The sequence below is a fragment of the Lepus europaeus genome, chromosome 10, assembly GCF_033115175.1.
Source record: "Lepus europaeus isolate LE1 chromosome 10, mLepTim1.pri, whole genome shotgun sequence".
Lineage (NCBI taxonomy): Eukaryota > Metazoa > Chordata > Mammalia > Lagomorpha > Leporidae > Lepus > Lepus europaeus.
Genome location: NC_084836.1, coordinates 16,425,438 through 16,451,590, shown reverse-complemented (window position 1 = coordinate 16,451,590; position 26,153 = coordinate 16,425,438). Strand labels below are relative to the sequence as shown.

The 26,153-nt window shown below is 54.2% G+C and overlaps 1 protein-coding gene across 2 annotated transcripts in view; it reads left to right on the top strand.

Moving 5' to 3' along the window:
• The window catches only part of CHST11 (carbohydrate sulfotransferase 11), a 239,359-nt gene that overhangs the window by 116,025 nt on the left and 97,181 nt on the right, over positions 1-26,153 (top strand). For both annotated transcript variants that reach the window (XM_062201988.1, XM_062201987.1), the window contains exon 2: positions 7,121-7,206. In XM_062201988.1, the coding sequence (XP_062057972.1) occupies positions 7,121-7,206 (86 nt within the window). The remainder of the gene's footprint in view (positions 1-7,120; positions 7,207-26,153) is intronic.

Below are 26,153 nucleotides of genomic sequence, written 5' to 3'. Positions count from 1 at the left end.
GGACTTTATTCTCACAGGTCGGCAGGCCAGGAGGGGCTGGCGAGGGCCCACTGCCTGCGCACAAACTGTGCCTTCTTGCCGTGCCCATCCATGGCGGGGTGGGGAGGGGTCTCTCGGGCCACCAGCCACATTTGTGAAGGCTCTCCCCTATGACCTAGTCCCCTCCCAGAGTCCTCAACCCCTAAAGCTGTTGTCTCGAACCGGGTCCAAGGACACTTTTCCCCAGCCATATACACCCGTTCCCCTTGCCAGCATCAGAGGCCTTGGGCCAGGTAACCCCTGAGAGGCCCTTCATTTCCAAGATGGGCCTCACTATGCGCTGACCTGTCAGGCTGACCGCTGGCTGGCACCTGGGCAGGGGCTGTTTGGTGAGCCCACTGGGAGCCCAGGTCTTGCCTTGGCAGGTGCATGTGTCCATGGCCGTGCTGTTCTCTTGCATGCTGGGTAAGAGAACCCCTCTCCCCCCATACACACACACACACACGGCCCAGGAAGGCGCCTGGGTCGGTACAGCACGCAGCTCTTGGGTAAAGTGGAGTCTTTTCTTCTCCCAGGTCACTCCAAGCACTTTCACCTCGTGCTTAGATTTATACCCTTGACCTTCAGCTACCAAAACTTGAGTTCACATCAGCTCTGCAGGCTCCCGTGCGGGCTAGACATCAGGAAGGCGCTCTTGCTCTGAGGAGCTCACGGTGGTAGGGGAGAATGATGTAGGAGTTGGCCATCGTAAGGGTCCAGCTTATTCCCAAATCAAATAAAACCTGAAATCCGTTACTCTTCTTTGGTGGATTTGCTCACAGAGTCTCTAAAAATGCGAACCGGAGGTGGAAATGGCTCTGGAGGACTGTGCACAGGGAGGAGGAGGAGGAGCGGGAGCATTGGCGTCTGACGGTGGCGTTGGCTGGCGCTTGGGCTGCACCCTACTCGCACCTCGTAGTTTTGGGGGCTCCTGGAAGTCAGCTGCTGATACACGTGTGCTGAGTGCTTTGGGGGCACCCAGGGGTCCCGGTGAGTGGGGTCAGCATGCAGGATTGCCTTTTCCCTCAACCCTGTCCAGTCCTAGATCTCCGTGAGACGCACCGTGTGTGGTTTCGGAGGAGGAAGGGCAGGTGGGCAGGGCGTGGACCCCAGCTCTCCACTCGCTAGCTGGGTCATCGAGTGCGTTCTTCAGCCTCCCTGGTCCTCAGTCTCCTTGTCTTTAAAATGGGCCTGATGCCCACCCCCAGAGTGGTCATGAGGAAGAGGAGAGACGATTGCAAAGTCCATGTTTATTACAGAAAGCACAGCACGGTACCCCAAGGGCATACTGTACCAGTTCTCTTTTAGGTTTTCATTTGTTTCCTCTACTTTGACTAACAGGGCCAATTAAGCCATTTGGAGGAAGAATTAGCACTTAGAGAAGAGTTTGTTAAGAAAAAACACACTGGTTTCTGTTCTTTCATCTTTTGCTATCAGTATGTAGCCTGACTTTATACCATTTAATGGTGTAAATATCTTTGGTTAAGTCCCCAGATCACATGACCTGTTGTTTTCGTTTCATCCATTTTATTGAACCTACTATGTGCCAGGCACTGAGTTAGGCACTGGGTATGCAGAGTGGCGTGGGGCTGGACTGCCAGGAGAGATGTGACCTGGTGTCCTTTCAGAGAGTCGTGGGGCCCCCGTTGCAAAATGGCATTGTCCATCTATGCAGGAACTTCTCCCCTCTCTGAGCGAGTCGGGCATCGCTCGCCCTTCTCTCCCAAGATGAGGTCGTATCAGAGACCACGCTGTTTGGGTAGGTGGGCAGGGCCATGTGGCGCTAGGGCACGGGCCTGAATCTGTGCCTTTGGGGAAAAGGTCTCTGCAGCCTCCGGGCATGGAGTAGACAAAGATTGGCGTCCAGGCTGCTGGCGGAATTTGGGAGGGGCCCGCAGTCACGTGGACATTAGGGCTGCTGCTGCAGGCAGTGGGAGGGGCGGACATGCAGTGGGATGTGGGTGACTCAGTGCAGAAGTGCTTTGCCGGCCGCTGAAGGAAATGGCCATGCATGCGTGGTGGCAGGTAGACGCACACAGCATCTTCCGCCTTCTGAGACAACACAGCAGAGGGGCGAAGAGCACCGGTTCTGAGAGGCAGACTTGGCTTTGAACTTGCTCCTTGCTCTGCCATTTGCTGGCAGTGTGGTCTCGGGCAAGTTACTTAACCTTTCTGGGCATCAGTGGTCACCCCTGTGAAGTGGGAGTGAGAGTATCGTCGTCAGAATGGTAACTTACAGGGGATTCATGAGGGCTAAACGGAACAGTGTGAGAAAAGGGGTTTAGCACGAGCCAGGCAGCAGGCGCAGGGTGAATTCTCTATGAGAGGTAATTCTCAGGGCGGTTGTTCAAGGCAACTGTCTTTTTGAAGACTTGACCTCCAGCCCCAACTGCTGCCAGCTATGCGCTGGGGACTGGGGGCAGAGGTGTTGGCTCCGAGTTTCTCCTGTCCCAGGAGGGGTTGTGCTGTAATCCCTCAGAACTCAAGTGCAGTTGGTTTCATGGAATGCAGGAGAGGCCAGTTCCTGCTGCAGGCCCCCTGGGGCATTTCAGTTTCACTCTTTCGACAACAGCCAACCTGCATTAGGGATGCATCAGCTCCCTTCCGTAGGTTCCCACAGCGCTGGCAGGAACTCGGGGAGCCTTGGTTGACAGGAGCTTGATTCCTAGGGAGCCACCCTCCTGCGTGCTGCGAGCGGAACACCCACCCAAAGACCCCGTGTTCGCCGCGTGCACCCAGCACCAGGAGCTTCACTTCCGGGTCAGCTTCCTTGTTGTGCCTTGGAATTTGCAGAACTGTTGCCACGTCCAAGAGTCCCTCAGAAGTTTCAGGAAAGATGGAATTAAAGAGGAGTTTATTTTGGTGCAAAACAATGTGCAAATCTGTGCATATGGAGGTGGAGATCTTCAAAAAGTTAATGGAGGCCAGCGCCATGGCTCAACAGGCTAATCCTCCACCTAACGGCGCCGGCACACCGGGTTCTAGTCCTGGTCGGGGCGCCAGATTCTATCCCGGTTGCTCCTCTTCCAGGCCAGCTCTCTGCTGTGGCCCGGGAGTGCAGTGGAGGATGGCCCAAGTGCTTGGGCCCTGCACCCCATGGGAGACCAGGAGAAGCACCTGGCTCCTGCTTTCGGATCAGTACAGTGCGCTGGCCGCGGCGGCCATTGCGGGGTGAACCAACAGCAAAAGGAAGACCTTTCTCTCTGTCTTTCTCTCTCACTATCCACTCTGCCTGTCACCAAAAAAAAAAAAAAAAAAAAAAAAAAGTTAATGGAAAAATGCATGTTGGGTAAAAAAACTACACATTTGTTTTTTGCACCTAATCTTTTAATTCCATTTTCCGTGAGCTTTTGAAAGTACTCTTGCACAGTAAGTTGAGCCTATTAGATTCTTAAACAACTGTCTTTAGTTCCACTGATTTCCCTTTAGAAAGAAGAAAATAAGTGTCATAACTAAATAAAAGCGGTGGTAGAAAATCCGGGGGTGGTTGGAGAAGTGGAAAGCTCCGTGGTGAGTGCCCTCAGGGGTTCCGTTCTGAGTGCCTTTGATCATCAGCCCTTTCATTTTCAAAGCGAAAAAGTAAACCCTGCCTGGTGCTACCAGCCGTTTCCTGCACACACTCACAGCAAGAAGCCACTTGTCTCGTGCCCTTGGAGCCTAGTGTTAGATCCTAGGTCACTCATCAACCTTGGAAAGCACTTCCTGTGTGACAAGCACCACAGTGACTTGGATAAGATGGGGAGGGTCTCGGCTCCCCAACTTCCAGTGTCTGGCAACGCACTGGCCTTCATGGTGGGTGATAAAAATTTGGCCATGACATCACTTTGATGAAACTTGTAACACGGGGTTATATCTGGGACCACCTGTCCTAGAAGTGGGCCGGCAGCAGGTCTGGGTCAGGTGTCCATGATGCTCAGATCGTGGGTCCAGCCTGCTGCCCCACACCATGCCCTGCCACCGCCTCTTACCGGTCCTGAGACCTGGGCGAGGTGCCCAGCTCTGCTGTGGCTCGGGGTTCCCTGTCTGCCTCTGAGGGGGGAGGTGGGGCCCTCAGCCCATGGATTGGGCACAGTGCCTGCCAGGTTTGAGCCTTGGCCTTGACCTTAATAGAGGGACTCAAGCTAAGGGAGGCTTGGTGATGTTGTCTGCCCTATGCAAGTCATTGCTTCCCACTGGGAACGATTACCCCCCCCACCTGCCCCCACCGCACACCCAGCGAGTAGCCCACATACGACCAGGGGTGGGGGAGGGGTTGTGGTCATTGCCATAAGGAGCACACAAAGTCCCTTTGGCTTTTGTGTGGCCCAGATGGGGTTGGGGATTGGGGACAACGCTGGTTCACACAGCAGCGCCCTGTGAAGTCACGGGCACGGCTGGATGAAGCGCTGGTGGCTGGCGGCTGCCGACGGAGGACCCCCGTTGCAGACCCCACATGGTCAGAGTCATTTCAAGGCCTTGTATTAGAAAAATAAACCAATGAAATAATACTGCCCCCTCCCCATAAATGCAGACTTATAGTGGATTCCTCAGTCGGTTTTGGCCGGGGTGGTGCCGCAGCCGGAGGCCCTGGTGAGCCTGGCTGCCGCCGGGCGAATTCAATCTTGCACGGTGTGCGCATAATTTCACAGGTTTTACGGCTGTCTTTTCTCCTCCTGAGTACTGCTATGTCACTGTGCACCAAGGGCAACCCGCGTGCGTTTGGATGGTCTACCTTCTCCTTGGTGGAAATGAAAAATGAAGTAATAAATTAAAGAAAAACACAACATGATTTTGTTTTTCCCCCTCTTCTCGGGGCAGAGGGAGGAGGAACAAAGAGCCACTGTTGCTGTGTGCAGCCTCATTGGGGCTCATGGCTCCTGAGTGCTGGCGTCCCCCACAGGTGCCTCCGCCAAGGGCAGGCTGCTGGCCGCGGGTGGCATGCAAGGAGCTTGTGTGTCGCTGACCCCAGAAGGCTTGGGGCATTTCTCTAGGCCAGGGGGTTGGCAAACACCAGCCTAGGGGCCGGATCCAGCCCATGGCCTATTTTTGTTAAGCAGTTGGGGGGAAAAAAAATCATAAGACTGTTTCCCGACACGTGAAAATTTTATGACGTTCCAACTTCCCCGGCCTTAAATGAAGTTTTCTTGGCAGTCAGCCACGGCTGTGCTGCCTGTGGCCGCCTTCCCACCATGGCAGCACCGAGCCCGTTACGGAAAGAGTTTTGCCTGGGAGGTCAAGGAAAAGGAGAGAGAAGCCGTGACCTTGAGTTTCCCCGAGGGCTGATGATTTATGGGGTTTCCGGGTGGCCCAGAGTGGCAGGTGCCTGGGCAGGAGCTGCTGCACCCGAGACCTTCCAGGGATCATCAGCTGCTTGCCCAGGGGCCTCTCCTCACTTTGCTGACCTTGAACTGACCTTTGCTAGGGCGTCTGGACTTTGCCACTCTGCGGTCCTGGCCTTGGGCCATCTGCAGACTCCTTCTCCGCTCCTGTGATAGCACCTAGATACAGAAGCTCCTAGCTTCCCGCGAGGAGGGCAAACCACTCTCGTCCTCAGGCTGTGTGGAAACCCAGTTTGCTGCACGAGTTCCTGACTGCGCTTTTAGACCCTGGCCGTTTGCTTGGCGTGTTTTCAGCAGTCTGCACACAGGGGCAACTCATCGGATCCTCACGGCCACCCCGGCGGAGTTAGACACCCTTCCCGTTCCCAGCTCACAGGTGGAGACACAGAGTCGCACAGGGGTTAGGTCATGTACCCAAGGTCACACAGTCTGTGGCATGGCCAAGCTTCCCCCGGGAACTGCCTGCTGTGCCTGCTGTGGCTCCTGGCGCCGGCACCCCCCGCTCTCCAGCCTCCTGCCAACTTGCACCCAGCGGGGAGACCAGGGTGGAGTTTCTGGTTTCAGCCTGGCGCAGACCTGGCTGTCGTAGCCATCTGGGGAACGAACTCATGGATGGAAGAACTTTCTTTCTCCTCCTTTCTCTGTCTTCCCCTCTCTGTCACTCAACCAGTGGAGAGAGAAGGAGGGAGGGAGACAGAGGGAGCGAGACCACTCCTTGTGCTTGGGAAAGGCTCTGTCCCCCGCCCCCCTCTTGCCTCTCTCGTGTCACTCTACGAGAAAGCTGCCTCCTGTTGGAGAAGAAAGTCCCGGTTTCCCATCCTCCTCTCCTTGCTGCCCCTCCCCAACTGTAACCAATGAGTAGACAGCCTGTGACCGTGTCCAGGGCGCTGGGCCAGGGCACGTGCCCGGAGGGTGTTCTGTGGACCAGAGGAAGGGAAAAAGAGCCCGTGTGCATTAAAACCAGTTCTTGACAGCTTGAAGCCGGAGGGTCCCGAGGAGTTCCCTTGGTTACCCCCCTCTCAGTGACCGCACCATCTCTGTCCCCCACCACAGCCACTCTGCCCGTCTCAAGCTGACAGTTTGAAGTAGCCTAGCTTACCAGAGGCTGGAGAAGCCTCCTGGGGAAGTGGCGGCACCCCTCTCGGGAGACGGGGGACATGGGGACCGGGGGTCGAAGTCCACCGGCTGTTGCAGGTGAAGCCTGCAACTCAAAAGTAGCTCAAAAGCCTGAGCTTGTTGCGACCGGCGCTTCTGGAGTGGCGTGCACTGGGTCTTGGGTCCGTGCTTTCATTTGGCTGAGCTGTAGCTGCCTGCCTTGTTTTCTGAAAACTTACTGGGAAGCGTTTTTAATATGGTTTCTATCCTAGGTTAGACGATGCCTAAATGTCACAATCTGCTATATGGTCTCTCAAGGCCAAGAAACAGAGAGACAGAGAGAGATCTTTTATCTACTGGTTCACTCCCCCAAGTGCCCGAAACGGCCCGAGCTGGGGGGAGCTGAGAACTCCATCCAGGTCTCCCATGTGGGTGGCAGGGACCCTGGTACTTGCTGCCTCCCAGGGGGCATTCGCAGGAAACTGCGATTGGAGAGCAGAGACCAGGGATGTGCCAGCCACCCCATGCCCACCCCCAGCGGCCACGCTCCTGACCGAGGGGCAGCGGTGGGCCTGGCGGTTCCTGTCTTCCGTCCTTGCCTGCTTCCTCGTGCCTGCTCAGTGCCCTTTCTTTGTCACACCCACGAGCCCGTTGCTCCTGTCTGACGAGCCTCCGCTTTCTTTCCTCAGTTATGCGGCGGAATGCCTTCGGCATGGACATTTGCTGCCGGAAGGGCTCCCGCAGTCCCCTGCAGGAACTCTACAACCCGAGCCAGGTAAGCCCCCGTCCGGTTCTTTGCGCTTGGAAACTACAGTGTTGGCTTTCTTTGCCTCCCTTCTTCTGTGTGGGTGGAGCATCCCTAATATAAATCTCAACTCCAACATGCTCCCAGAATCCATGACTGTTTGAGCACTGACATGGCCCCATGACTGGAGCGTTCCATGGCCGGTCTCGTGTGACAGGCTGTAGTCAACACACAGATGCGCTGAAGCTACTGGCCAGAGTTACCCTTCAGGTTTGCATGTGATGGATTTGAGAAATGTGAATGAATGTGGTGATTGGACTCGGGTCCCATCCCCGAGGTATCTCTTCATGGGTCTGCACATGTTCCAGAATCTTAAACAAGTAAACAAATCCAAAACACTTCTGGTCCCAAGCCCTTTGGATAAGGGGGATACAACCTATATAACATCTCTGAAATTCTAGCAAGAGATGTTTAGAATCAGAGAAATGCCTGGGTTTCATGTTGGACTGTTCAGACCCGAGTCTTGTGCAGTCCCATGTCCCAGCCATGAGACTCTGACCTTGCAGGGCCAGCTGGGCTGTGCCATCTACCCACCCCCCCACCCCCACCCCCACCAAAGGCTCTTGTGTGGGTGAAGTCACCACCCAGTGCCCCCATCCAGTTAGGAGAGCCCAGTGACATGCCACGTCACTGCAGTAGTTTGGTAAAACTCCCTGTGTGCGGGGACCTTTGGCTAAGTGACTGTCACTGTCAGTCTGACTCATTAGTTTAACAAGGCAGCAAAGCATGACCTCTGTACTATTGGTTATGAAAAAAGCTCCTCTTTAAGCAAAAAATAAAAAAGCTCCCACCAAGGAGAAGCATCCTCCATGGAACCAAGGTAGGAGGCCTGGTTGCCATGGCAACGGCCTCAGTGTGTGTGGGTCTTGATGTGGAGACTCCAGGGCTGGTCCTTCTGTAGCGGCATTGATTAGCACTTGCAGCTGAGTGCTGGTGAGTGACCAACCAATGGCGACAGCATCGAGTGACCTGCAGGTGCTGCTAAGAAAGGTGGGGTTGGGGAGGGTACTGGCCTGCTCTGGCTGTGGTCTTTGGGCTTTATTTTGCATCAGATTCTTAATATCGCTTTTCTGAAGACCAAGGTGCTTGGTGGAGCAGGGTAATGCTTTGACCTCAAAGCCTGAGCTTGCTGCAACCTGTGCTTCCGGGGCAGTCGTCATGGCGTCTCCAAAGTTTGAGCATCCCAGTGGCCTGATCAAATGAACTCACCTGACTTTGGAACTCGCGGTGTGAGAAGGCCAGAGCCCGCTGATTGCAAACTCAGTGTTGCCCAAGGCTGCCTTTCCTGGGTTCTGCGGCATGTGGCATTTGGGTTTCCTATGCAGCCCAAACAATCTGACCATGATGGGTAAAGTCTCCTAGCCCGTGTACTGCCCCAGGACGAAGCAGAACCAGGCTGTGGCTGTGGCTGGGATGGCTGGGAAACCACGTTGAAAACCACACAGGCTCCTCAGCCCTTCCCATCTGCTTGTTGGCGTCCCCTGTTCCTGTCTTACTTTCTCCTTCAACACAAAGCTATTGGGGTGCTGCTGCTCTCCCCCGATGCCGTTCTGTGAGCAACCCAGGGTGTCGTGGAAGAGCGAGTTCTGATGCAGCCACCCCTCCAGAGAGAAAGTCCGTGGACTACATCGCCTCTCTTCACCGTTGCGTCCCCAGCACCCAGTGCAGGAGCCAGCTCATTGAGTGAAAGGAGAGCCCAGGTTCAAGTTTCTGTGTCGCCTTGACCTGCGTGAAGCCTGGGCTATGCTGACCAGTCCTTTGTCAGCCTCAGTCCGGCCAGCTAGAAGTCCGCTGGGCGTGCTGGGAGTTGATGTGTCGGGTAGATAAGTAGGACTTGTCATTTGTATGGTTCAGCATCGGGTGCCTTGACCTCTGAGGCAGAGCTTGGTTCAGAGCCTGGTGTCATTGTTTCCAGCTGTGTGGCCCCAGGCAGGTCACTTAACCCCTCTGAGACTGGCATCGCTCGTGACACCGCCCTGTGAGCAGTACCTCCCTGCTGCACGAACTAACGTGCCCCGCTCGGTTCCTTCCTTCAGTTCTTCATCTGCTGGGCTGAGTGCCTACTGCGTGCAGCTCATGCTGCCCCCGGGTCCCAGAAGGGGATAAGGGATGGGTTTAGCCTTCTGGGGGAGGCAGGCCTGTCAGCTCACGGTTCCACGGGGCAGGGTCCATTTGTAACTCCCTGCTGGGTGGAGGTCACCTCTCCCTCTGGTGGTGTGGATATTGTCTTAGTGAGAGGCTCATTTAGCAATAGCCTTGGACTTGGAGAAAGGGGGGAAGCTAGGGCTGGAGAGGCCGTTCTGGGAGTCGTCCCAGAGGACATGGTGGGGGTGGTGAGTCACCACTGACTGTCCTCCAAGGACGCCTCCGACACGTTGTCTGGCCCGCTAGCCAGCAACCAGGGCAGCGTCCCCCCAGGCAGATCAGCCCGCTTCCTCGGGGTGCTGTCTCGGGATGTCTTTTCTTAGGCTGGTTTCCTTTACACGCTGCAATTATGTTCCGTTCCCACGCGAGTGCGGTAAGTGGCACTTTTCCGAGAAGGCGTCCTGGGGAGCTGGGCCGCGCTGGGCTGGGGCACAGGGAGTGGGCGCTGCTGCTGACATGGGTTGGCTCCTGCTAGGGGTCCGTTGCGGCGTCTCGTATGTCCATCCGGCTGCGTCGCTGAGACCGGAGCGATGTTGTCACCGAGGCAGGTGGCGCAAACCCTAATCTCTAGAAACCCAACGGCCCCTGGAGGTGCCGTTTTCTGTTTTCGACACTGACTGGCTATCTGAGTGTGATACAGGAACTGTTTGTTTCAGATGATGCCAAACCCACACCATGGCAAGAAAGCACCCTTCTCGTTACTGTGTGTTGTCCTGTGGGCCAAATGCTGTCCAGATGCTCACAAGCATCTCATGGAATCCTTGTAATAAGACCCGAGCTAGGTATTACATCCCCACTTCACAGATGGGAGAACTGAGGCCATGCACTCTACAACTTATCCAAGCACACATACTAAAAGATTCGGCTCCGGGACAAAGTTCAAATCCAAGTTTCTTTACCTCCGTGCTGTACTCTGTGTTACCAGCAAAGTTCACTTGGCAAGAATCACCCCATTCCTGCTCCAAAAACAATAATAAAACCCAGATTTTCACTGGACAAAAGCGTAAGACTCCCTGGGGAAAATTGGCTACAATACGATTTTAGTGTCCGGATTTTCTTATTTTAGTGCCCTGCAAAATGCTTTACCATTAAAACAACAATTGGTTTCAAAAAAAGAAAAAAAAAATGTGTGTGGTTGATATTCTTAGAAAAACTGCACTCTGATGTCTTATAATTTTCCTGATTTTATGCTTTCTCCCTGGCCCCAAAATAAAATGTAATTGCCCATCACGTCAGCTGGTGTCAAGTCACAGAAAGTTCAGGAGCTGCCAACTGCGTATCTGTGGGCCGCCCCGGCTCAGTTCAGATGCGCGGGGCAGAGCTACGCCGGCAGCCATTAATAGGGCATAATTGCCCCTAAATGCCAGCGCGGGCGAGACAGCTTGTCCTTTTGCCTCGCCCGCCTCCTGGTCCTCTCGTAGGTTCCCCGAGATCTTCCTGGCATTGCTCGTGTGGCTCAGCCCTGCCCTGCCTGCTTCTTTCTTTAGCATTTGCACTTGCTCTGTGATTACCGTCGAAGGGCAGGGGCACACAGGCCAGGACTGACTGGGAATTTGGAAGCGCTGAGCCTGGAGGTTTGCACAGGGTGCTGCCGATCCAGGTGCCCGGGGCTCTCTGAGGACTAGTAGTGTTCAGGGATCTGTTGTATTCTGGGTGAACTGAGCGGGGAAAGTAAATAAAGCCAATGTGGGGGGAGTGAGGGAGCTTCTGGGCTTCTGGTAGCAGCAAGATCTCTGAGGCCACTCTGACGTCTCTGTCGTCCGATGGTCCCTTGTTGTTCTGATCCTCAGTGCGCTGCATTAAATTTACTTCTCCATCAGGTGGGCTCCAGGAGCAAGGAGAGAGACGTGGGGAAGGTACAGAGAAAGGAAGGAAGAGAAATTATTGTTCATTAAACGTATAATGCGCATCTCTGCCTCCTCTTGGCACTTCCCAAATCCATCATGGACTCTGCAGCAACCCTAAGAGGAAGGTTTCCGATGAACCCATTTTTCAGACAAGATAACTGAGGCTCAGGGGTGTTGAGCAGTTGGCTGAGGTCACACAGCTCCTAAATGGTAGAGTCAGCCTTTCTAACCTGGCCAAATAGTAGGAGCCAAGCACCTTATCGTTCCCAGGGAGAAAAACGCTTTCTGGAGATTGTCTTTCCCAGTGGCTCTGGCTGAAGTCTGGTGTGGGCTAAGGACCAGTTGTAAAATTCAAAGGCAAGGCCAAGGCTCAGGGGACGGTGTGGAAAGCACAGTAGAAATCCAGTAACCAATTGCAGCTTTGTGTTTTGCTTACTGAACCCTGATAGAGTATGCACGGATTTAATTTTTTTTTTTTTTTTTTTTTTTTGCATCAAACCGAACTTACTTTTTAACTCCATTTTCCATGAACTCTTTGAAGCACTCTTGTGTGTGGCTCGGGCCTTTATTTCCTGGCTGGAGCCAGCATAAGCAGGAACCACCCCAAAACTCCTCTGGGTGAAATCCGGAAGTTGTAGTCATTGAGTCAGTTGAATATTTGAGCCTGATAAAGGTTTGTAGTAGTCCAGGGGGACAGAAGCTGCTTCTAGGTGCAATCTAAATAACTTTTCCTGCAAAGCTTCCAAAAAGCTTGTTTGTTCTACAAACATTTACAAAATAAACAGGGCAAACAGGTGTGGGGGAAGCACCTAAAAGCTTTTTTTTTTTTTTAGAGATTTATTCATTTAATTGAAAAGCAAAGTTATAGAGCGGCAGAGGCGGTGAGAGAGAGAGCTTCCATCTGCTGGTTCACTCCCCAAATGGCTGCAATGGCCAGAGCTGGGCTGATCCAAAGCCAGGAGCCAGGAGCTTCTTCAGGGTCTCCCACGCGGGTGCAGGGACCCAAGGACTTGGGCCATCTTCCATTGCTTTCCCAGGCTGTAGCAGAGAGCTGGATCAGAAGTGGAGCATCTGGGACTAGAACCGGCGCCCATATGGGATGCCGGCACTGCAGGCGGCAGCTTTACCTCCTACGCCACAGTGTCGGCCCCACACTTCGAAGCTCTCTGCCAAGTTGTGGGAGAAGCAGGAGTGAGTCATTAACCCTTTGAGAAGAGATGTGTTTGCTTCAGGGCTTAGCAGACAGACTTCACTGACAGAGCGGCTCTGCAGAAGGGAGGAACAGCAGGCACGTGGCCCGGAGGCGGGGCCATCCCCGGCACCTTTGTGAACCATGAGGGGCTTGTTGCTGCAGGAGGGTGATGCTGGGAGCCTGTTTGAGAGGGGGCAAGAGAAGGTTGGTGCTAAGTGGGGAGGGACTTGCCCAGGTGCCGGAGAGCTTGGTGTTTGCACACTGGCAGGGTTGGTGATCAGGGGCTCACAGGAGGTCGTGTGCCACATAGGAGCCAGCCCTAGGTGCGGCTCAGCTGCTGGGCTGTCACCCCCTGGTGACGGGGGCACAGGGCTCTCTGCCTTTCCTGTGGCTGCTGGGGATAAGCCCTGCTTCGTGGTCATGGCCACCGGGGTGGGCAAGGAAGAGCAGGCATCCTACCCTCCCCACACCAGGCAATTCATCCCTTCATTACCAACCACCTGGTCGATAACAAGGCCACCTCATTATCTTGCTTTGCCCCAACAGCTGTGTACCAGCCACGTAGGGCTTGGTGGATTTAGTTTTAGACTGACTCCTTACGCAAAGATATTCCTCACTGTCCACCTGGCTGACCAGCAGCTGGCTGGCCGGGATGAAACATTGCATGAACCTGATCTCACACACGGCACTCAGGCGAATGCTTCATTATTAATTGCAAATTACAATAGACTGGCAAGGCCTGTTGCAAAAACCACAGGCAGTGGGCTGCCTCTTTTGGCGTTGGGGAGTGGCTCCATTATTCTCAACCCCGTGAAGTTACCTGGATCGGGTTCACAGTCAAGCCTGGGAGGACAGATAGGGCCATGCAAAGCCTATGCGACTTGACTCAGGGAAGGGGATTGGCGGTACTCCCGGCCGCTCTGTGTGACCCAGGATGGCTCCATACGTTCCCTAAGCCTCGGGTTTATTACCTATAAAATGACAGCATGATACTGCTTGTGCAGGGTTTTGGGAGATTCTATGCCGTGTGTATGTAGAACGCACCAAAGACAATGCCAAGTTCAGAGCTGGTGTTCATTAGCAGCTGTCGGCTGTCTGGACGGAGTTAGGGAACCTAGGACTTTTCTCAGGGCACCTGGGCCTTGCAGGGCCCCTACACGGCAGGCTCAGACAATCTGAAGACATGCACGTGGAAATTTGTTGAATAATAATAAGACAGATTATTTCCACTTGCCCGGAAGCTACTGGCCACTCAGCACCATGGCTTCCTACCAGTTCTGATGGATGGCGTTGTGTCTGGCGGACTGTGTGTTGATTGGAGAAGGCCACTGGTGCCTTTGAGAGTGTGTGTGTGTGTGTGTGAGTGTGTGTGTGAGTGATGGTGCATGTGGCTGTCCCAGCAGTGGGCTGAGACAGCCTGTGTGTTTCCAGCATCTTCTGCGGTTGTGTCTGGCACACACCCACTACCCAGGTGAGTGCCTCGGTCCTGGTTCTTATATAAGCCCTGCCTGGTGATACCAGCCATCTCACCCCGGGCCTTCATTTAACTCCCGCTGTCTGTGTGGGCAGTTGCACGAGCCCAGTGTGATCCCATGCCGTGACATGTGGCTGCTGAGCGCCCTGCCCTGCCGGGGTGCTTCTGTGCCTCTGTGTGCGTAGCGTCCGACATGTTTCAGCTGCAGAAGGGCATCCGAGTGACAAAATGACCTCGGCAATTTCCAAATGGCAACACAGCTGCACAAGCTGCTGTTTTCCCCCGAAGTTATTTCCTGAATTACCCTCAATTACAAGAGGTCTCGGCATAATTTGATTTTTCTGTAAATTACACAACTTCGAGCAGCTTCTCAGCTGAGTGGATTGGAACCTTATCAGAGGGCTGGGGCTGAAACAAAGCCCTGGTTTGGTCCCAGTCCTTGTGGGAAAGACACTGACGGGAGTCCCTGGTGGCTGAGTCTGTGGGGCTGGTGGATGGCGGGGCTCCTGTGCCAGCTCCACACTGGCCATTGTGAGATCCCAGGCAAGTGGCAGCGACATTGCCCGTACTGGAGACCTTGTCTGTAAAACGTGAATAAAATACCAGCAGTTCCACCATTGAGGATAAAATTGGAAAATATTGTAAGTGGCTCCATCAATGCTGATTTAAAAAAAATGTATTTATTTGAAAGGCAGAGTTTCAGGAAGAGAGAGGGAGACAGAGAGAGAGAGAGAGAGAGAGAGGTCTTCCATCCTCTGGTTCACTCCCCAGATGGCCACAGTGGCTGGAGCTGTGTCTGAAGCCAAGAGCCAGGAGCTTCATCTCCCAGGAACCAGGTCTCCTACATGGGTGGCAGGGGCCCAAGAACTTGGACCACCAGGAAGTGATGGGCTTTGAGTGAGTGGAATGAGTAACCTCCTGTCCCCCTCAAGAGACCAGTGTGTGGAGGGGGCCAGGGCCTTGGTCCCCAGGGGTGCAGAGGCAGCCAAGGTCAGAAGGAAGAAGTTCACTGACCAAGCAAAGGCACCGAGTTCCCCCTGCCCCCGACCCCCGGCAGCCCCTCGCTTGTCACACAACTACTGCATACGTTTGCTAAGGCTGCCGGGGCCAAGTCCCACGGAGCCGCAGCTGAGCAGCGGAAGTCATCGTCTCACTAATGGCGCCTGGCAGCCCGAGGTCGGGGTGCCCGCACGGCCGCTGGTGCTTGCTGGCTGTCCTTGGCATGCCTGGGCACGGGCCATCAGCCCGACCCTGCCTTCGTCCTCATGTGGCCTGCTCTGTGCCCTAGCTTCCCCTTTCCCTCGGGACAGTGGTCACACTGGAATTGGGGTGCACATCTTAGCTAGGGACACCTGCAGTGACCCCCTAAGGCAAAATCATTTGGCCCGGCCTGGCCAAGGCAACCGCAGGTGGGACTCGAATGCCATAATTCTCAGGCAGGCTGTTTTCTAGGTGCATCGTTGTGTATGGCCTGTGAATGATGCTGGAAACATCCAAGTGGCCCTTGGCAGAAGAAAAGGTGCCCCACCCCCGCTTTGAGGTCACATGCATTGTGCCAGGCTGGCCTGTGAACGGATGTGCTTTGAGGGGAAACACAGTTCCACTTATAACCCCTACTGTGTGCACAGCACCCCGTTAGATGCTGGGGCTCTCAAGGCAAAGAAGTCTCTCTGATTAAACAGAGGAAGGATGACAAATGATGGAAGAATGTGGCGAAAGCGGACCTTTGCATGCTGTCTACGGCCCAGCCATTAGGGAACACTCTATGGAGTTTCCTTGAATTAAAAATAGAGCAACCATTTGATGCAGCAAAGCCCCCTCTCGGTAGAGGTGAGGGTAGCCAACGGGAACGAGAGCCGTGTTGCAGAAAAGAGGTGGCCGTGTTGTCACTGCAGCCAGGCCAGGGGGTCGGCATCAGGGTCCAGCCACGGACAAATGGATAAGGAAAACGAGAGACAGTGCTAGATGCTGTGCCTGTGTACCATCAAATATCACCCTGCCGTAAGCAGGGGGGACATCCTGCCCTCTGTGACACCGTTAGGGTAAGCGGAGTAAGCCAGAGGCAGAGTCATCTGTGTGTGCTCTCACATGCGGAATTTGAAAGTCAGTTAGGAGAGTGGCGATTACCGGGGGAAGGGGGAGGAGGGGCGCCGCGGGCCACAGCGTACGGTTTCCGCTCGGGGATGAATGGCTGCATTGTGCTAACGTATAGCTAACGTATAGCTGGACGCTACCGTGGCACGAATGTACTGCGTACTCGAAGATTGCTAACAAGGTAGACGTAAATCTTCTCCCCTCTGCCACGCCAACGCTCACCGTGGGAAAGCAGTGGCAAGAGGGATCTGTGTATTAGCCTGATGATGGCTTCTGCCCCAAACTGTATACCTACATCAAAACACCGTGCCGCACACTGTAAACATGCGTCGTGTGTGTCCATGAGAACTCGGTCACCCTGGCAAGAAGAAAAGCTGAAACATCGTGGCCTTCTGTTCGTTCCTATTCTGATAGCACAGCTGGGCGTAAGACTTGACTGTTGTAAAATAGCACCTTACGAGAGCTCAGCACGCCGTGGTGGGAGAATGTGGAGGCAGGCCATTAACCCAGACTGGGCACGCGAGTGTGCATGTGTGTGCATGCGTGTTCGAGGAGAGCCTTTGTCACCCTGACTCAGCGAAGGCGCAGGCGAGGAGGCACCTAGAGGAACCAGTGAGAAACTGGCGGGGGAGGCAGCAGTGAGTGCTGGGCGCTGAGGCTCTGTGTATGCCTCCCGGGAGTGGTGAACGTCCCCATCCGTGCAGAGCAGCATGCGTGAGATCCTAGGTTTTCTGTGGCTCCTACTTTCCAGACCAGCCAGTAGCGCCTGCCCATCTTCTGCTGTTCACTGTCCACCTGAGCATCAGGGAGACCCAGGTTGGGCTGCCGCAGCCTTGGCAGGCGCTGGGCAGCCCTGGAAGGGAAGCGGCCGTGCAGCGTGCCACCGGGGTCACACCCAGGCAGACTCCGGGTCACTGCTTCCTTCTCTTCATCTCAACCCAGGGACCTCACGCCACTATGTAGCCAGTGGACTGTTCTGGCCGGGCATTCTGAGTACTGGTGAAAGCTGGCTGGCCGGACATCCCGTCTCCAGCCTGTTCCTTACAGGATACACACGACTGTAACAGACACCCTGCCAGTGCGGAGCTTGGCTCGGGAGAACTCGGTGAGCTCGGTGATTGCCTGAGTCCTGGCCCCCTGTCCCATCTCCTCGTTTTAAGATAAAGAGGACTATCGAGGACCACAGGCTGGAAGTGGTCCAGAGCGCTGGCCCTGGAACCAGGCATGCGGGCTGGAATCCCAGGGCCACCACCTGCCAGCTGTGTGACCTGGGCGAGCATCTTAGCTCCTCTGTCTCCTCACTTGCACAGTGAAGATATTGGCACCTACATCAGGGTGCTTGTGATGATACAGGGAATCAGCTGCGTGAAGAGCTTAGGACAGAGGGAGGGGAAGCTGTCTCACTGTCGCTACTGTTACTCAGAGTACAAAGCAAATGAACAAGTGGAGACTGAGATCCTTTGGGGGACAGAGCGCCATCCAGGCTGATGCCCTCGCACCTGTAAAAGAGAGGCCTCATCTTTCAGAGCAGGGCTCCCCAGCTCGCTTTCTAATGAAAGAAAGGCAATTCACAGAATGCCAAGGAGGAGATGCAATGGGCTTCTCTTGGTTAGGTCCTGGTCCCACGGCCTCCTGGAGACCACCAGCTGTAGCTGGGAAAGGGTTAACTCACCCTCCAGCACCACCCCCTGTAGCAGGAAGGGTAAAGGCTGCAACAGAATCATGCCGATCAGCTGTGGTTTTTGCACATGGAACTTTCTGCTTCCCACTGTCAAGAGCACCCTGAAAGTCCGTGAACTAGACCCAGCTGCTAATCCATGCAGACAAATCCCACCACTTCCTGACCCTGCAGTTGTTATTCGCTGAGCACCTGCACCCCGTGGATGGTGTCACTGGAGCAGGGGAGCCGCCTGCTGGACTGGCACTTGGGAAGAAGGCGCTGGAAGGGCTGTGTCAGCGACGTGTTCCCCCGAGGGTGTTTTGTCACCCCTGAACTTGCTCCCAAATGGCGCCACCCCACATTCTCTGGCCTGCCACACGTGGGTCTCTCTCCTCTCACTTTGAGCTCTCAGCCTCTGTTCTCAGTAGGTTTCCCTTCGCTGATCATAGGATAAGTGGACCGGTGTCTGGGGAAGAAAAGTGTGACCGCTCGGAGGAACTGGCAGCTGCTGGGAGGTTCAGAAGCAGGTGACGTCCGATTATGCACGGTCATGGGGGGAGGTACCAGGAAATGGGCTGAGGTATTGCTGCCTTCAGAATGGAGATCCCGAGTGCTCACTACAGTAACGTTCGTCTTCCCATTGTTTTCTCCATGAGGAACATCGAGCGGAACTGAAATTCCCTATTTATTTATTTAGCCATATTACCCATAGGCGAGTGTCTTTGTCGTGAGCAAGTGCCACGGCGATATTGTTTTGCTGACTGATTTGTTCATTATTTGTCTCGGCAGAGACCAGGGTGTGACATCATGATTTTCTTTTTCCTGGAAGAAAAATGATATTTATAGTGGAATTCAGGCCTATCTTCAAATAGAAGCCAAGAGCCAGGAGAATGCGACTCAGTTGCAGTTGATAATTGAGTCTCCTTCCTGGGATATTGCGGTGTAACTCAATCAGAAGGGAAGCGGTGATAAGTATCTTGTTAAGATACGGCCTTGGCAAAAACAGCCCTGGCCAATTGCTGCTATTTGTTAACCGATTAGCATGCAGGGTGCAGTCTTTCTTGAGCCTAAGAAGTCAGCTTGTCTTTATCAGTCCCCTTGTTGGATTTAACTTGCTCAACGCCATGGGCCAAATCCCGTGCAAATCTTGGAAGACAGCCTGGTTTCCAAGCAGAATGGGATCCTGGGGAGTGCCAAGGCCCACAGTGGCCAGCACCCTCTCGGAGGCCCAGGGACAGGTCCATCTGGGGAATAACAGCCAAGCCAGCCTCACAGGCGAACGTGGGTGGTGCAGCTGTTGGACCTGGTTGGAGGAGCAGGGTGCAAACATCCCTTTTCCCTCTCGGGGGCGCCCTTGCCCCTGCCCTTACCCTTGCCCCAGCCCCTGCCCCTGCCCCAGCCCCTGCCCCAGGGTCACTCAGAACTCCAGGCCCGCAGTTCTGGGCCTCCCAGGCTGCAGTGCGCTTCCCAAAGCCACGCCTGTGACCTGATCCCTGGAGCTTGGACGTGTTACCCTTGGGGCCAGCCTGCTGCAGGGATGACATTAGGAGCTGGAAGAGGGGAAATTAACCTGCAGTAAAGGGGGAAAGGGGATAAGAAAGAGGCAGGCGGATCAGAGCCAGAGAGACCTGAGGGTGGAAGCAAGACTTTGGAAGGATGTGAGGAAGGCGCCCTGAGCCACCAAGGGAGGCCAGCGGCCACTAGATGCCGGGAAAGGCCCAGCATGGTTCCATGAGGCCCTCTGGAAGGAACACGGCCCTGCGGGCACCATGGGTCCAGGACTGCAGGAGAGGACACACACGTGTGTTGTCTCCGGCCACTGGGTTGGTGGTGATTAGTTAGAGCTGCGGTAGGACTTGAGTACAGACTCGCAGCCCATCTTATATAAGAGACAGGCGTATCTGCCGAGTTCGCTGCTTGCTGGGGTCCTGACACCGGGCCCCCCGTCCCAGAAGGCCGCTGATGTATGACAGCAGTGCACGTGGCCACTGGCTCACCCTGGGCCCACAGCTCCGGGAGTGAGCCGGCCCCCTTAGATCTGCAACATCGCTGACAGCCACGCTTGCTGCCTGAAATTTACGTGAGCTCACAGTTTGTAGATGGGTTCCTGTGGGCGGGAGGTGGGACGAAACACCTTTGCGTTCAGTGGGTACATAAAAAAAAAAAAAAAAGAAGGCTGAGTAAATATTTGGAGTTCATGGTGCCCTACTTGTCACCATTTTCTCATGATTATACAGTGCCTGTTGTACTGCAAGTTCCTGCAGGCAGGCCAGCTCCACTGAAACTCACAGCTTGGTGAGGGTCCGCAGGGTTGCTATTGCCCCCTTGTTTCACAGACACAAAGAGAAGGAAGCACAAAGATTAAATAACCCCCAAAGGCAAGCTCTCCATGAACCACAGGTGAAGCCAGAGAGACATAGAGCAGGCAGCTCTGCCAGTCGCTGGCTGGGTGACCCTGGGAAAGTTACTTACCCTCTCTGTGCCTCTGTTTCCTCGCCTGTCCACGTAAAGGGTGAGCACAGAACCTGCCACGTGGATCTGTTGTGAGGACTTAATGAAGAGAAGCGGCACAAGGCCTGCCCACTGCTGGGTACACAGCAGCAGCCACAACCATCGCCAAGGGTTACAGGACTCCTAGCGCAGTGTTTTTAGTTCATGACTGTGCACACGGAGGGGCAGAGAGCCCCCAAGGCCACTCACTCTGCTGGAACATTCGGCAGGGCTGCGCCAGGTTTAGTGCAGTCCTCTCCAGACGGGAGCCAGCCCCGGCTTTCTATAAAGTAGATCTCTTAGTCTCTCACCCAGCTGCTCAGCTCTGCTCTTGTGGAATGCAAGCAGCCAAGGGCAGTAGGTCAGTGAACGGGGATGGCTGGGTGTCGTCCACAGGTGGTCGCTTCTGCAGACAATGCGGGGGCCGGAAGTCCTGAGTTCAAGTCCCAGTGCACCTGGTGCTCTTGAGCAAATCAAGAGGGCTCCTGGGAGTCAGGTCCTTTGCCTTTTCAAATGGAACAACAATGCTTCCCCCCAAGGGAACGTGACCCCCGAGAGCTAGGTGCAGACCACTGTGCGTCATCGGGGTGTAAGTGTTCCATGAATGATGCACCGTTGTGGGCCAGGCCACCCGGCATAGGTAAAGCTGGCACGCACGTGTGTGTAGGCCAAGCTACGGGGCACTGACTGGCCCGCTCTGCTGGCTGCATTTATATTACGAGATCAGGAATGGGTTATGCCATTTCAGTTACCTTCGTTTTATTTGGGGATATGAGAACTGCGCCAGCCTCTCCAAAGCTTCCCCCAGTGCCATGGATGTTCCCAGGCAGCACTGCCCCAGGTGTAGTCCAGGCTGATCTCCATTCTGAAAGTGGCCAAGCCGCAGAGTGACTGTGATGGATGAGACCCCAGACCAACACAGCGCTCGTTCTCGGCGTCTCCCGGCCACAGCAGTGAAACCTGGAGCCTCCTCCCCGGAAGATGGGTGGGGAATGAGTTGCCGAGCTGCGTCACAGCAGGGCTGGTGGTTACAGCAAGGAGCAGAGCAATCATGCATCTCATTAAGACGCGATCCACTCGGGCCCGGAACCAGGGGAATTGTCAGAGCCATTACACGCAGCCCTCAGTCTGGCGGTGTCAAAAGGGGTCAGTACGTGATTGGCAGAAGAAGAAAGCGAAGGGAGGTGGTTTGAAACAATAGGTGTTGGATGGTTGGTGCGGGATGGGAGGGACGGGAGACTAGGCTCGGGGTGGGGGGGGGCACGCACCCTGAATCTGTAGACTGAGTGGGTGTGGGCGGATGGTGCACTTGGTACCCTTAATAGGCCTTCTTGGGATCAAGGTGGTTTTCTCTGTGAGAAGTGGTTAAGCGTGGTACTTGGCACATGTTTGTTGAATGAAGGGAAGAAAGAGCGATGCTTGCCATGTGGACATCAGGTGGGTGAAGTAAGGATTACCAGTCATACCCATCTCGTGTGGTTCATTGAGAATTGAGTAGAATAAGATGCTTGAAACGGTTTGCACCGAGCCCAATGCTGGTTCCCACTGGTGGCAACGATCGCTGATGCATCTCCCTGTGAGCGTGGGCTCGGACTGCCAATGCCACGTGAGATACCACACACCAGACGGCTCCAACAACAGGTGCTGATTTACTCCCGGTTCTGGAGGCTGCGAGTCCAAGACCAGGGTCCTAGCAGGGTTGGCCGCTGCTGAGAGCTTGTCTCCTGGCCTGTGGGTAGCCATCGTTTTGCTGTGTCCTCCCTTGGCCTCTCCTGGCCTGTGGGAAGCCATCGTTTTGCTGTGTCCTCCCTTGGCCTCTCCTGGGTGCAGGTGCACTCCTGTGTCTCGTCCACCCCTTCTAAGGACATCGACCTTACCAGGTTAGGACCCCCTTAAACCTTAATTACCCTCCTTAAAAGCCCCCTCTCCACATACAATCACATTAGAAGGTAGAGCTTCAACAGATGGATTTGGGGGGGGGGGGTGTCACACCTCAGTCCCTATCACCATGTAAAGAATCCACTTCGCTTTTGATTAGACCTGACCCTTTTCTAGGGCTGAGAGACTGAACATGTCCCGGTGTTCTGGAAAACAAGAGACTTCCAGCAACATGCTTCCTTCCGTGTGTCAGCGTCCGATTCTGAGCTCCCTTTTTTTTTTTTTTTTTTTTTTTTTTTTTTGAGAGAGACAGAGACACTGCCGGTTCACGCCCCAAATGCCCACAACAGCCTGGGCTGGGTCAAGCTGAAGCCAGGAGGTGGGCACTCTCCATCCGGGTCTCCCAGGAGGGTGGCAGGAACCCAGTCACTTGATCCATCATGGCTGCCTCCCAGAGTCTGCATTAGCAGGGAGGTGGAGCAGGGGCGGAAGGGGGACTCCAACCCAGACACTCCGACTCGCAACACGAGCGGCATCTTAACTGCGGGGCCAGATGCCCACCCCGGCCCCTGTACTCTGTGAGGACCCAGAGGTCATCTTTGTTCTCTTCCCTGTTAGACAACCAGGCAGCTCGTGAGTGCTTTTTCCTGATTAAAAGCAGAAACCAGGACCATCTGCCTGAGGGCTGCACAGGACCCCTGCTCTGGGAGCTGGACCCCAGCACGTGAACCTGCGTCTCTGTGTCCGAGTGACAGCTGCTCAGTCCCATTTGTCTTCCTGTCTGCCATCTCCTCTCCACCTCTGGCCGGAAGACCGTGAAATCTCATTCACCCGAACCCCGCCCTCGAGACTGTATAACAGCTCCTTCAGGTTCACCGTGAAGGAGGACTCTGGGGCCCAGCCAGGAGAGGGCTCGTTGTGAGGAACGCGGAGTCTGGCTGAGCTGGGAGGTGGCTGGAGGGGACCCTGTCCCCTCCCCGTGGTCTCCTCCGAGCTCGCGCAGTGGAGCTGCCTCACCTCCCTCAGGCCTCCAGCCTCATACACCAGGCTTGTTGGTTTGTCAGACACTTGGCTTCTCTGTAAGCCACGGACTCATTCAGCTCTGTGGACTCCAAGTATTAAAAGTACATTTAAAAAAAAAAAAAAATTTCAGGTTTCCTGCTAATTATGACTGGCCTTCCCCCAAGTTAGTTTGAGCTATTTTGGTGAGGTTTTATGGTGATTTAATAAGAAAAGCTTTTTTAAAACCTCATAAAACCTTCTGTACAATTCATTCTAACCAACACTCCCTCTTACAATTATGTCACTAACAACTTCTTTTTAAAAGACCAGAACTTTTGTCTATTCATGTGAACCTTAAAAGCACCATTCACCGAGTCCCGGAGCAAGGAGAACTGTACTGCTTTATAAAATGGGGCAGAGCAAATGAAATAATGTGTGTTGAGGACTTCTGTATGTTCGGGAAGCACATACAATGCTTTATGCTTTTCTTAATTGCCATCTTGGCTTGGGCAGCCCCCAGAGGGTGATCCAAATATATCTGTGGACGCAAAGGCAAGTCCTTCCTTGGAGAGTCCTGGGGGAATGACCTGTTTTTTCCCCATGTGATTTATTGTTTAATAGACTTTCTTTTATTTATTACAAAAATTTCTTTTTTTTTTTTAATTTGAAGGGCAGGGAAATACAAAGAGACAGAGACAAAGAAAGATCCCATATCCACTGGTTCACTGCTCATATGGCTGCTACAGCTAGGGCTGGGCCAGTCAGGGGGTAGAAACTCTGTCTGACTGTCCCATGAGGGTGGCTGGAACCCAAGTGCTCGAGCCATCTTCTATCAACGCCCAAGGTGCTCGTGAGCAGGATACTGGAATTTGGAGCTGGGACTCAAACATGGGCGCCCCAGTATGGGACATGGGCATGCCATGTAGCATCTTAACTGCTATGTCAAGCACCCAGCCCAACTTTAACTTTTGAGAGTGGTTTTAGATTTCTGACAAAATGGAGCAGAAACAGAGATTTCCCATCATGCCCCTGCTCCACACATGTGCAGACTCCCTTGTCATCAGCATCCCTCACCAGAGTGGCCCCTTTGTTAGAGCTGAAGAGTCTACGTCAGCCCATCCTAGCCACCTGGACTCCATGGTCTGTACTGGGTTCACTCTCAGTGCTGTGGAGCCTGTGGGACATACACCCACCAAGATGATAGCATCACATGCAGAGTGGTTTCCCTGCCCCAAAGACCCCCATGCTCTACCTCTTCTTCCCTCATTGCCCCTCTAACCCATGGTGACTGCTGATCTGTTGAGCTGTGCCTTTCCCAGGAGGTCATAGAGTTGGAATCATCCACTGTGTAGCCTTCTCACGCTGGCTGCTCTCACTGCGTGATGTGCATTGCGGTTCCCTCCACGTCTTTTCATGGCCTAGTAGCTTATTTCTTCCTGGAGCTTAGTGACATTCGTTGTCTGCGTGGACCACAGTTTCCACAGCCGCTCATCTACTGAAGGACATCTTGGTTGCGTCCAAGTTCAGGCCACTCTGAATCGAGCTGCTGTCAGCATTGGTGTACAGGTTTCTATGTGGACACAGTTTTTTGCCCCTTTGGGTAAATACCACGGAGTGTGATTGCTGCTGGGCCACATGTACGTTGATTTTTTTAAATAAAGATGCTGCATGGACTGGAATGAGCTCACCAGCCGATCTGCGTGTCCTCTCTCCGGAGTCAGACCTATTGGGACATAAACTGCAGTCGGGAGGTTATGATCCCGAGCTCCAGTGAGATGGAGAACATAAGTGCTCCTTAGCCTTGGAACATGAAGGATTGTCCTCGGCCACAGCCAAGGCCAACAAGAACGGGGCTGTCCAAGTGTTCAGAGGGCAGGCGATGCTGCTTCTCTCTCTCTGGGTTTTTAATGCATCATTAACTCCAGGCAGGGCTGCAGAAGACCAGAGCTGATGCCCAAAGTGCCTTCCCCACGTAAAGTTCAGTGCTTGGGACAATGGTGACGATGGTGCTGGCAGTCGGTGGTGGCGTTCCTGGTGGTGATCGTTGTTAGTATTTCCTGGACACAGAACTCTGTACTGGGCTCTATTCCGGTGCCAAGCACACAACCCAGTCATCACCCTGTAAGGGAGGAACTCCTCTGGACGGCTGATGGTGCCAAGGTTCAGAGAGGGCAGTCACACAGCTGTGACACGACAGCACAGAGGTATCCTCCAGCCTTCTCATGCCCTTCCCTGCTGCCTGGTACAGAGCTCTGGGTCTCCACCTGCTGCTGGGGCTCTTAAGAGCCACGGGCACTTGAGTGATGTAGCTCAGAGCCCCAGCATTCGCCATTAAACCTGAAGCCGGGAGACAGTGGTCATCCTGCTTAGCCCCAGGAGCCCTGTTCTTCCTGTGTTTCCTTTAGGGGATTTAGCTGGGGCTCAATGCATGCTGCTGGGTGGGCCCGCTGACCAGACATGCCCACGCTGTCTCTTTAAAGGTTCGGTTTCTTTTACATTCCAGAAAAGAAAAAGGGCAAAAGACTTCTATTTTCAGCTGTCAGGCACAACATGAGCCTATCAAGTCTTGTTGGACGCCTTTCCAGTTTCCTTCTCAGGAAGTAGGAATCTTGACTTCGGGCCACGGATGCTCAGTGAAATGTGTTTCCGTTGTCCAGGGTAACGTGACGTTGAATTCTGATGCAGGAGGCTCCACTGCAGCGGGCAGCATCGTTCCATTAGGGCCGGACCCTGCCCCACCCCAGCCTCTTCTTAGGCCCCTGTTTCTCTTCCAGCCCTGTAGGTCTTGGTCTTGCTTCTCTGCTGTAATTGTGTTATCCGGCCCCTGGGCCTTTGCACGTGCTGTTCTCCCTGCCTCAACTCAGCTTGGCTGATGCTCAGCCTCAGGCTGGGATCCTCAGGGCCTGTTGCATGTTCTTCTAAAGCCCTTACTTCTTTTTTTTTTTTTTCTTTAATATTTATTTATTTATTTGAAAGTCAGAGTACAGAAAGAGAGTGAGACAGAGAGGGAGAAAGAGAGGGCCTCTCGAGGGCTACAACAGCTGGGCCTGGGCAGGCTGAAGCCAGGAGCCAGAAGCTTCCTCCAGGTCTCCCCCATGGGCCATCATCTGCCACGTTTCCCAGGCCATTATCAGG